The 13,015-nt window shown below is 45.5% G+C and overlaps 1 protein-coding gene across 1 annotated transcript in view; it reads right to left on the reverse strand.

The window, feature by feature from the left end:
- crip2 (cysteine-rich protein 2) overlaps positions 1-13,015 on the reverse strand; it is a 42,923-nt gene that overhangs the window by 9,564 nt on the left and 20,344 nt on the right. The window contains exon 2 of the mRNA XM_037694983.1: positions 3,403-3,497. Coding sequence (XP_037550911.1) covers positions 3,403-3,497 — 95 coding nt within the window. The remainder of the gene's footprint in view (positions 1-3,402; positions 3,498-13,015) is intronic.

A 13,015-nucleotide genomic window follows, 5' to 3' on the forward strand; every position in this document is an offset into this window, starting at 1 on the left:
TCTGGACATGTCCAAACCACTGTCCCTCCTCTGGACATGTCCAAACCGTCGTCCCTCCTCTGGACTTGTCCAAACCACCGTCCCTCCTCTGGACATGTCCAAACTACCGTCTCTCCTCTGGACATGTCCAAACCACTGTCCCTCCTCTGGACATGTCCAAACCGTCGTCCCTCCTCTGGACTTGTCCAAACCACCGTCCCTCCTCTGGACATGTCCAAACCACCGTCCCTCCTCTGGACATGTCCAAACCACTGTCCCTCCTCTAGACTTGTCCAAACCATCGTCCCTCCTCTGGACATGTCCAAACCACTGTCCCTCCTCTGGACATGTCCAAACCATCTCAGTGTGGCCTCCCCAACTTTATCTCCCAGTTGTCCAACCTGTGCTGTACCTCTGATGATCTCATTCCTGATCTTCTCCATCCTTGTCTCTCCTAAGGAGAACCTCAACATCTTCATTTCTTCTTCCAGTTCTGTCTCCTGTCTTTTTGTCCATGTCTCTGTCTCCAGACCATACAACATAGCTGCTCTCACCACTGTTCAAGTCCAACATTTAAAAACTGCAACATGTGACAGGCCTGGTGGTAAAATCTTGTACTTTAAACTGGTTCAGTGTTGGCAGCATGGGACGGTGCTCAGCGTGGACCACCATCAGGTTTCCTTTTTGACACAAACGAACTGAGGATGTTGGGAACGCAACATACATCTGTCCATAGAACGTTAGACTTTAATATTTCAGTGTTACAGAATGTGAGGCTCCTGAGGAGTTTAATTTAAATTAAAACTTGTGATCTTTAGGGTTTAAAGACGTTAACAGGATGATCCAGATGTTCCAGCTTTCTTTCTGTGATGAGATTTTAAAAAGTCCTCAGAGTTGTTAGGGTGTGATAAATGAAGTCTTTGAGGGTGGACAGTGAAGTCTGGCTCGGAGCCAGCAGCCTCGGGGAACTGCTGCCCTCCTGCAGTCCACAGACACCAGGCAGCACCGTCTCCGAGTCCTTTTAAAGAAGCAGCGCTGGTCCGAGGTTCACAGCCTTCAAGGTCTGGGATGACATCACACTTTCAGCAGAGTCTCCTGACTTTTTTCTTCAGTTTCCATGACGACAGTCAAGCATAGACTTCTATCCTGTTCAAGTAGCTTTGTGGTGCAGAGCTGCACTGGAGCAGAACTTGGGTGGAGAGAGGGCGACTACACTACTGTGATCATGCAGAGATTAAAGAGAAGACCAGCATCCTTTGGGGTCTGCAGGGAAAACTGCTTCTGAGCATAAAGAGGCTGAGATCTTTGACGAGAGCCAGGAGACACTTGAATACATGTTTATGCATGTAGAGAGGATGGAAACTGGCCAGGTCATGACAAAACCAAAAGGGAAAGATAAAACAACTCCAGGGGGGTACCGGACGGTGAGTAGAGCAGAGTCAGGGGAATCTACGCTGAGATGCAGCGCTGCAGTCTGATTACAGAAGAAGAAGAGGAAGGATGTGAGAAGAGCTCATCCTCCAGGGCTGACGTCCCACGAGGACGCAGCAAATTGACAGATGGAGAAAAACAAACACCAAAGAAATGTCAGGAGAAGAAAAGCAACCTCAGCAAGATCCTGCACAAAATGCACGAGGACCGTGAAGGAAAACGAGCTTCATACGTCACAAGTGTTTAGAGAGTTCAACCAAAAACATGCACGGGTCAAAAGGTTCAAGCAGGTGATGTAATCTGATCAAACTCAAGCAGCAGAGGTTGAGCAACAATCAATGAGCTCAATGAGGTCAACGACCTTTGACCCTGCTTTTCTAACGACTCTGCACTTTAAAAAGAGTAAACAAGTGCCGAAACAGATCATCTGCAACGTCCAGGACGTGCACAGCAGGACGTGCACATCAGGACGTGCACAGCAGGACGTGCACAGCAGGACGTGCACATCAGGACGTGCACATCAGGACGTGCACATCAGGACGTGCACAGCAGGACGTGCACATCAGGACGTGCACAGCAGGACGTGCACATCAGGACGTGCACAGCAGGACGTGCACAGCAGATGGTAACAGATCAATTAGTTACAAACGACTCAGAGTTGGTTCCAGTGAAACGTTCATCCAACGTATCAACTTCTTTTAGAAGTTAATTTGACTCACAAACTGTTGGCTGGTTCAAATCTGAGAAGCTCAAACGGCACTTCACTCACAAACTACTAAACAGCAGCAAAGAGCTTGTACAAGCTTTGACCTTCATCTGTGACCTTGACCTTAGAGCAGGGGCAATGAAAACAATTCTGCAACACTCCGTGTAGTGGTGGTACAAATCCATCCATCCATCCATCCATCCATCCATCCATCCATCCATCCATCCATCTATCCATCCATGCATGCATCCATCCATGCATGCATCCATCCATCCATCCATGCATGCATGCATGTATTCATCCATCTATCCATCCATCTATCCATCCATGCATGCATCCATCCATCCATGCATACATCCATCCATCCATGCATGCATTCATCCATCCATGCATCCATCCATCCATGCATGCATCCATCCATCCATACATGCATGCATGCATCCATCCATCCATGCATGCATCCATCCATGCATGCATCCATCCATCATCTTTGAGTCAGGTCCTGGTGGCAGCATCTTCAGCAGGGAGGTCCAGACATCTCTTTCCAGCCACCTCCTCTAGCTCTTCTGGGAGAACCTCAAGGCATTCCCAGGCCAGCCGCTTCATACTCCCAAAACACATGTAGACTTGATGGGCAAACTCCCACGACCTCTCGAGGATCCCAGTGAGGATAAAGAACTGGTCATGGCCAGGATGGACCTGCACTGTACCTGCTGAATCCGAGGTTCAACCACTGATCGGACTCTCTTCTCCAGTACCCCTGAAGGACCTTACCAGGGAGGCTAAGGACAGCGATGCCCCTGTAACTGGAGCACACCCTCCAGTCCTCCTTTTTTGAAGAGGGGGACCACCACCCAGTCTGCCAGTCCAGTGGAAACTGGGAAACCAATTTATTATAAAATTAAAATGGCACAATACCACATTTTTTCAAACAGCGTACATGTACTTATATTTGAGTACTTGTTGATTCTGAGTATTAATACGAGAACTAATCAATGACATACACTCACATGTAGTAGAGCTCCTAAATGCAAACATAATCAATCAAACATAATCAATCAAACATAATCAATCAAACATAATCAAATGTAACTGATTCCAACACTGACATCTGCTCATTAAGCCAGTTTTCAGGTGGTGTGGTGCAGACTGGTCACATGACCAGCACCTGCTACAGCTGTTAGAACAAACTGACTTGTGAAGTACTCTGGATGAAAGATGTTCTTTGTATAAAAACCTGCAGATACAGCGGTGTCTGCGCTGCTCTTTGCAGCTGTGGTACGGACCTCAGCGTGGCCTCCAGCGTTCAGCAGCTTGTTGCAGCGGTCACATTTCAGACACAGTTTGTGCCAGTCCTTTCCCAGAGAAGACACCTTTTCAGCTGCAAACGAAAGACAGGACAGAGACAAGAGAGAGAGAGACAAGGGAGAGACAAGGGAGAGACAAGAGAGAGACAAGAGAGAGAGACAAGGGAGAGAGACAAGGGAGAGAGACGAGAGAGAGACAAGAGAGAGAGACAAGAGAGAGATACAAGAGAGAGAGACAAGAGAGAGAGACAAGGGAGAGAAACAAGGGAGAGACGAGAGAGAGACAAGAGAGAGAGACATGAGAGAGAGACAAAAGAAAGAGACAAAAGAAAGAGACATGAGAGAGAGACAAGAGAGAGCAACATGAGACTTGACTTGACAAAACTTTTATTTACATCATTTGGGGGACAACAACATCAAAAAAGGTCCAACCATGACAAACATCATTAACAGAAAAGAAAAAGAGAAAAAAAAATGGGCATTAATTCATTAAAAAAAAAAAAAAAACACTTTTTTTTTTTTTTTGTTTTTGTTTTTTGTGTACAGTTAAAATACTTTACATAAAACCCAATATTATATTACAGAATACCAGCATTAAATATTATTATTCTTAAAAGGTAAGAATTAAAAAACCATCCTCCCTCAATGAACATAAAACCTGTTTAATGCCCCAGAAGTCTTTAAACGAGTTAAGATTGCTGGTGAGGGTGTAAAAAGCATGCTCTACTTTTAAACGGGCTGCAAGTAACCCTTTAAAGCTCTCAACCACATCAGTCCAGCCCCGGCCTACCATCTGGTTCTTTCTGGTCAACCATATAGCAAGTTTTGCTACCCCGAACAGAAAATTTATTAAGGTCAGGATCTTTTTCTTGCGTACAGTGTATTTTGGACCAAAGATAAAGAGAGGTAAAGAAAACTCTTCCCCAAGAGCTACCACCCACTCCTCTAAGAGTCCAAAGAGACCCACTAACCTTTGACATGACAGGACAAGATGTTCTAAAGTCTCAGTCTGGGCGCAAAAAGGGCACCCCTCCCCAGTGCTGGAGTCAAAGTGAGCTCTGTGTCTGTTCGTAGCTATGAGTCCATGTATTATCCTCCATTGAAGGTCAGCCACCCGTTTTTCAACTGGGGGCTTATACAGGACCCTCCACCTGCCCTTAGGGGTGCAGTCTGAAGCAAAAACCTGAGTCCACCTCGACTCCCTAGTTACAGCCAAAGAGCGCAGGTTCAGCATCTTCACACAACTGAGGTAGAGCTGCTTTTTTCCACACAACTTAAAAACACCCATCTTTGGCGTTTCCATAGATAACAGCTGTCCCCTCTCTTCCTGCAGCTCTTCAAAAGCAGGACTTACTGTCAAAGAAGGAAAAACATACTCTGTGTCATTATTCCATTGGTCAGCATGAGCATGGTCTCCAATAAAAGCTCTCAGTGGCGCAGGCAGGCATAGCTTAACTTCTTCTATGATCTTTCTCAGTACTCTAGAAGACTGAATGCTTGTCATGTTCCCAAGCCTATCCACAGGGGTCTTCACCAGATGACCAAGTTTAATAATGCCGGCTTCAACAAACTTGGTCCTGATGGTGGTGGAAGAAAGTGTGGACCCACTAATGGCTTTATTATAGAACAAAGGTTCCTCAAAAAGCCACATTCCTGGTCTAGGGTCAGGGTTGCGAGTGACCTTCAGTGTCTGCCAGGCATTGAGTACTGAAGAATAGAATGGTGCAAGTCCTGTTAGGTCCATTTTAGAGGACTCCATTAAGAATAGCTGCTTATCCAGTCCAAGTCGGCCCACCTTCCTCAGTAGCAGTTGGGCTAGGCCTAGCCAACGGTAACCGCAGCCATACAAGAGTCTCTGTGCTGTTTGTAGTCTGAAGGTTGCCATTCTGGAGGTAGTATCCACAAGTCCTTGTCCCCCCTCCACCACTGGAAGGTACAAAATTGGTGCTCTCAGCCAGTGATGACCAGACCAGAAAAACATCACTAGGAGCCTTTGTATCTTTTCCAGAAGATGTGGAGGTGGAACCAGTACAGCAAGTCTGTGCCATAAAGTCGAGGCGACCAGATTATTCGCTATCAGAACTCTTCCCCTATAGGACAGCTGGGGTAGCAACCATTTCCATTTAGACAACTTGGCTTCCACCTTCTCCAGCACTCCCTCCCAGTTCTGTTTTTGGTAATCCTCAGTCCCCAAATAAAGCCCAAGTATTTTCATACCTACTCTCTCCCAGCTCAGACTGCCAGGAAGGTCGGGAATCCCTCTCACTTCCCATTTTCCAACCAGGCATCCATTACTTTTCCCCCAGTTTACCTTGGCTGAAGAGGCCTTTTCATTTATAGTAAGACACTTTCTTAGCTCCTGTATGTCTCCCTGACCTTGGACAAATATATTTATATCATCAGCATATGCTGACACCACAATGGGAGAGGCTAAAGTTGAATTTGTTAAAAAGAATCCCTTTAGTCTACTCCTCAGTCTATTCAAAAGAGGTTCAATGACTAGACTGTAAAGCTGGCCTGAAATTGGACAGCCCTGCCTGATTCCTCTTTTCACTGGTACCGGAGAGCTCAAACCTCCCCCTACCTTCACAGTGCAGCACGCCTCACTATACAAGAGCTTTATCCATGTCAAAAAATTTTCTCCCACACCAAAAGCTTGTAAAGTTGAAAAAAGAAAACCGTGATCTACACGATCAAAAGCTTTTTCTTGGTCAATGGATATAATACCAATTTTAGTGTCATATAATTTACATACCTCAAACACATCTCTTATTAAAAACAAGTTGTCTAAAATTGATCTACCAGGTACACAGTAGGATTGATCAGGGGCAATTAAAATTTCAATAAATAGTTTCAGCCTGTTTGATAAAACCTTAGAGAATCTTATAGTCTGTACATAAAAGAGCAACTGGTCTCCAGTTTTTTAAGAGAGTCAAGTCACCCTTTTTTGGCAGTAGGGAGAGAACTGCTCGCCTAGAAGAGGCAGGGAGCTTTCCTTCATTAAAACATTGTTTAAAAACGTCCAGAAGGTCTTGTCCTAAAACATCCCAAAAGTGTTTAAAAAACTCTGGTGGTAACCCATCTATTCCTGGAGCCTTTCCAGGTGCCATCTGGGATACAGCAGCAGTCAATTCGTTTAGGTTTAGATTTGAGTTCAGGGTCTCCTGATCTTCTGGAGTGAGGCAAGGAAGCCCCTGCAGAAGCTCCTCGGTACTGTCCACATCACAGCCAACTGGCTTGAACAAGTCCGTGTAAAAGTCCACAGCATGGTTCCTCAGCTCAGCTGGATCTGAGGTCAATTGTCCATTTGGGAGTTTAAGGCAGATTATTTGTTTCCTCTGAGCGACAGACTTCTCCAAGCTGAAGAAGAAAGACGTGGGTGCGTCCATTTCTTGTATATTTTTAAAACGGGCCCGGACTAAAGCTCCTTTGGCCCTCTCATGTAACAAAGAGCTCAGTTCAAGTCTTTTGGATTGAAGAGAAGTCTGTGAGGTTGATTTGGAGATGGAAACATTTTCCAGATGTTTTATCTCTTCTTCCAGCTTCTGCACAGTTCTCTTAATGTTGGTGGTGGTACCGGATGAATGTTGCTGGCAAAAGACCTTAATCTGGGCCTTTCCTACTTCCCACCATTGAATAAATGTGGGGAAATCACATTTCTTAGATCTCCAGTTAATCCAAAACAACTTAAAGTTTTCACAGAAGACAGAATCATGCAACAATTTCACATTAAAATGCCAAAAGGATTGTTGTTTCACAGCAGATAAAAGAGTAATTTCTATAGAAATTAAATGGTGATCTGAGAAACCAACAGGAAACATCTGACAATTTAAAACACGTGTGATGATGGAACCAGAGACATAAAACCTGTCTAACCTTGCAGCACTAACTTGACCATCAGAAACTTTAACCCAAGTATACTGCCTGCTTGAAGGGTTTTTCATTCTCCAAGCATCAACCAGGTCTGCTTTCTTCAGCAGCTGAGACAGAAAACGTGCTGACCGAAGGTGTGGTTCTTCTCCAGTCCTGTCTAACTTAAAATCAGTGCAGCAATTCCAATCACCACCTAAGATAATAGTTTCCCCACAATCAATGTTTTTTAATTTAGCATCCAGAGTTTTAAATAGCCCCTCCCTTTCTAAGCCCTGGTTGGGAGCATAGACATTGATGAAATGAAAAATAAAATCCTCCATCTGCGCTTTCACCAATAAGAGTTTGCCCTTTACAAACTCAGTGCACGAGATAATTCTTATATTTAGGGCAGAAGAAAACAAAATGGCAACTCCAGCACTAAAATTTGTCCCATGGCTAAGGGCATATTGTCCCCCCCACCATAAACCCCAGTCTATCTCATTCCCACCATCACTGTGAGTTTCCTGCAAAAAAACTACATCTAACCTTTTCTGTTTAATAGTTTCAGTTATTAAAGCTCTCTTGTGTGCATCTCTTCCCCCGTTTATGTTTAGAGAGGCCACCCTGAAACCCTTCATGTGAGGAGAGAAAAGAGCAGATGTGAGGCAGATGAGAGCAAATGCACACAAAAAAACAGGCAAATTATGTTTGATCATGATGTTATCTGGAAAGTTTCATTTTCTTTGCCAATTTTGTTCGAGCTGTTGTTAAATTCTTCCTTAATAATGTGACATGTTTTTTTAGGCGATAACGTTTTTTTTCATCTAATAAGTCCAAACTTACAGTTTTCCGATACATAGAGACTGACTTAATGAATTTTTCAACATCAGGAAAATGTTCCTTGATGTCAACTGAGCGGCCATATGTTTCATCCAGGAACTCATTAATCTCCTCCAGAGAGTCCAGGTTGTCAGTGTTAGAGATACTGCCAGCCACAGAGACACAGTCTGAATCAGTTTCATATTCATTCTCTTCAGCCACTTTATCAGTCTGATCATCAGACCTCATCACCTGCACCTCCATACTGCTTGACTTAGACATGTCCTGTTCAGGTTGTTCAACAACAATATTCTTTGTTTTTTGTTTTGCCTTTAGAGAGGGGTCAGTAACAACTTTTAAGACTTCACCACTGGTGTCAGCATTACATATTAATCCAGCAGATTTTCCAGTTAATGCCCCAATAATTGACATTTCAGGTGTGTAGACATCAACAAGTGGAGTTACTGAGCTCTTGAGCTCACATACTGATTCAACTTTACCGTGAACTTCATGACTTGTGCTCATGAAGCAGTCAGCGGGCGCGGGGGGATCGCCCCCGGCCGCCGCAGAGCTGCGTACGGCCGTGGCGTCCACAGCCCCGGAAGCCGCGGAAAACCCGTTCCCGGAGGCTGCAGGAACGGCGGCCTCGGCCGAACCGCCAGCCTCAGCAGAATCCATCACGGATTCAGCCTCCATGACTGCAGGAGGGGCAGCTTCAGAGCGTGCCCTCCTCTCATCGCTGTCTCCCCCCTCCTTAGCAGCCGCGTCTTTCACAGTGAGCCCCCCCGCCTGCTGACGGTGGGGGCAAGCGATGCGTTTGTGACCCACATCCCCACATTCAAAACATTTCATGCTGCCTGAGCTAGCATACACCATGTAAGACCCGTCACCGTGCTTCACCCGAAAAGAAACCTCCAGTGTGTGCGTGGGTGAGTCCAGAAACATGGACACCTGTCTGCGCAGTGACTGCACGTGTTTCAGCCTGGCGTCCCTGCAGCCCAGACTCACGGCCCGGAATCCACTCGCCATCCTCCCGAAGCGTCTCAGCTCCTGCTCCAGTGCCTCGTTAGGAATAAACGGAGGGACCCCGGACACCGTGATCCGGGTGGAGGGCAACGCCAGAGGCGAAACCGGCAAAAACTCATTATTTAATGTGATTCCACTCTGAATGAGCTCAGTCACAAATGTTTGTCGCTTCAGGAAAACAACCACACCCTTATTCATTCGAGACGCATAAGTGATATTATTATTCCCAACCTGCTCTCCGACCGCCAGTAACACCTGCTCCACCGTGGTGTTGGGCTGCGGCACCACCCTCACCCCGTGCCCCAGTGACAGGGATGGCACCTCCGAGGACGCCATCCCCGCTACAAAACTGCCCGCCGAGCGGACGTGAAACTCACAAACACTCACACAAACAAGACAAACAAACAAACATACAAAACACACTTGTTTGTAGAAGAATCAATAGAAACAAGTTTGAAAACTCTCAGACTCAGTCCCGTTCAAACTCACCACACGCCATCCCACAGAGAGAGAGAGAGAGAGAGAGAGAGAGAGAGAGAGAGAGAGAGTCAAGAGAGAGAGACAAGAGAGAGAGACAAAAGAGAGAGACAAAAGAGAGACAAGAAAGAGCGACATGAGAGTGACATGAGAGAGACGAGAGAGAGACAAGAGAGAGAGACAAAAGAGAGAGACATGAGAGAGAGACAAGAGAGAGAGACAAGAGAGACATGAGAGAGAGACAAAAGAGAGAGACAAAAGAGAGACAAGAAAGAGCGACATGAGAGAGTGACATGAGAGAGACGAGAGAGAGACAAGAGAGAGAGACAAGGGAGAGAGACAAGAGAGAGAGAGAGACAAAAGAGAGAGACATGAGAGAGAGACAAGAGAGAGAGACATGAGAGAGAGACAAAAGAAAGAGACATGAGAGAGAGACAAGAGAAAGAGACATGAGAGAGAGACAAGAGAGAGAGACATGAGAGAGAGACAAAAGAAAGAGACATGAGAGAGAGACAAGAGAAAGAGACATGAGAGAGAGACAAGATGGAGAGAGACAAGAGAGAGAGTCAAGAGAGAGAGAGACAAGGGAGAGAGAGACAAGGGAGAGAGAGACAAGAGAGAGAGAGACAAGAGAGAGAGACAAGAGAGAGAGACAAGGGAGAGAGAGACAAGAGAGAGAGACAAGGGAGAGAGACAAGATGGAGAGAGACAAGAGAGAGAGACAAGAGAGAGAGAGGATGAATACAAACATTCACATGTGCAGAACAAACGTCTTCCTGCATCAGTCACTGTGACACGAGTGATGTCGCTCGTTGCATCACTCTTCACAACAACGATCAACTTGTCCGGCACCGTTCCTGACTGGGCCGTCCTGTCATCGTGCCAGGGTTAGTTTGGGAGGCGGAGCCAGGGTTCGTTTGGGAGGCGGAGCCAGGGTTCGTTTGGGAGGCGGACACTCTGGGAATGCCTGTTCACCCCACAGGATGCTGGGATGATGTCACAGGACAAAACAAACAGCTCGATCCAGCTGGAACAGCAGGAGGGATCCACATCTAACCCAGATCTTTTGTATTAACCCCCCCCCACACACACACACACACACAGACACACACACACTGACACGCCCATCCCCCAGCTTACAGCTTCCTGCTGCAGACGGCCCTCATGTCTCCAGTCGTCAAAACGAGACGCTCCTCCAGCCAGAACAACAACCTCCACTCATTCACAATAAATCACCACAACTTTCACACAATGGACCCCGAGGAGCGGTGCAGCGGAGGAAACACCTCCCCTCGTCACCACAGGGCCAAAATAACAACACACACAGTTGACATGGCGACCTTCACAACCTTTTAGCAGTACCTACCCTGCATGTAATCATGAACTTCCTGAGTGGAAGCAAATATTAAAGTAAAAACTTTACGGTCATGTTTTACACTTTACTTTGAAAAATCTACACTTTGCGGGGGGGGGGGGGGGGTGCAGAGGTTATAGAAGGTGGGCCTGTGATTGGAAGGTCACCGGTCCAACTCCCTGGACTGGACGCAGCTCTCTGCTCCACAGAGGCTGTGGTAGCTCGGTGTCTGTGTCGTACGAGTTGGTTCTCGACCCCTGAAGGAGGAGCAGCCGAAAGAAGAAGGAAAAAAATAAATGAAATAAAAACTTAATAAATATGATTTATATAAATATATATGTTGTATTTCCTGCTGTTTGAACTAAAATCATCTTATTTTGAGGAAAGACAGAGTTGTAGGTGTTTTGGTCAAAGCAGATCTCCTGCAGTTGAACTGTGGGCACGTGAGTGGAGATGACTCTGGACCACTAGCACCGCCGATAACTCAACATCTGTGCATGTGACTGCTTTTTTGTTGTGGCCCAACTGTGCGGACGTCTTTAACTGGTTTGACTCCAGGAATGAATGCCTTCTAGATGTGTGTCCAACAAGAACTTCCTGAACGTTCCATGAGTTTTCAGAGCTTCTTCCACGGTTCTTCAGCACGGAACACGTTCTTCAAGTTCTCTTCCAACAATTCAAACAAAACGTTGAGCTCATTCTGAAACTCCTGCTACTTTACACTTCCTGCAATCTTTAGCTTTGTCGGCCATGTTTTTCTCATCTCTCTTCACGTGTTTCAAACCGTTTGAACATTTTAAAGTTTCAGCTTCATTTGTACAATTTTTATTTTTTAGACTCCATTCAGCCTCTGCCTGTTTCAGCTGACTCTGCTGATTTCTGCTCTGTTCAGCTTTTCTACACATTTTAGCTGTTTTTCTGCTGCTCCACTTTTATTTTCCTGCTTTCAGCAAAGAACTGTTCAAGCCAACTGGTTGGAGCTTGTTCATCAACGACAGGAACATCTAAAGGTGCGCTGAGGATGACGCTCCGCTCCTGCCAAACGTTAGCTGAACAGCTGTAAACTGGCTGAGTCACGGTCGTATTCAAGTCTACCTACAGAACTTTGATGTGGCGGCCATCTTTAACTGGGGTGACTCCAAAAACATAATCGGCTGCAGTACAAATGATTACTTTCTGAGAGTTTTATTCAAATGTGTCCAGTTGTTATAGTTCACTAATTAAAACCAGTAAAACAGTGACTGGGTCATAAAAGAGTAAACTGGTTGGATGACAATTATTAGAAGTTTAATAAAATGTCTAGATGGTTTCTGAACGCGTGTTGCCAAAACAACTGAATGAAGAGTGTTAAAAAGAACTGAGGCTGGATCCGACTCACGTGTTGATTTTATAACAGTTTGTAGTTTTAATGAAGGTGGCACTAAAACTTTGTATAAACCGTCTTTGGCTCAAAGGTTCAACGAGTTCTCCAGATGTTTGACCATCTGATCCAGTCAGCTCGCCTCTTTGAGTGGTCCTGTTGAATCTGATCTGAGTCCAAGCAGAAAGTTAGTGTCGAGTGAGAAGTCCCCCAGGATTACTCTCACTCCCTGCTGAGGCTTCGACAGCAGCAGGCCCTGGACAGAGGCCGGAGATGGGGGGGCAGCGTGAAAAGGAGGGGGGCCTCCCATCAATCACAGCATGACATACCATTTTATTTATAGAGCACTTGATGAGGTCATGATTAAAGTGATGATTGATTGATTGATTAAAGTGATGATTAAACATGATTAAAGTTTTACTCAATGTTTCTGTGTAAAAGGACAAAACAGTGGTTGTTTGTGTTCATGTTGTGGTGTTTGTGTTGATGTTGTGGTGTTTGTGTTGATGTTGTGTTGATGTTGTGGTGTTTGTGTTGATGTTGTGTTGGTTGTGTTTGTGTTGTTTGTGCTCATGTTGTGTTGTTTGTGCTCATGTTGTGTTGTTTGTGTTCATGTTGTGTTGTTTGTGTTCATGTTGTTGTTTGTGTTGATGTTGTGGTGTTTGTGTTGATGTTGTGTTGGTCGTGTTGATGTTGTGTTTGTG

Source organism: Nematolebias whitei, chromosome 21, assembly GCF_014905685.2.
Source record: "Nematolebias whitei isolate Nwh7 chromosome 21, NemWhi1, whole genome shotgun sequence".
Taxonomy (NCBI): domain Eukaryota; kingdom Metazoa; phylum Chordata; class Actinopteri; order Cyprinodontiformes; family Rivulidae; genus Nematolebias; species Nematolebias whitei.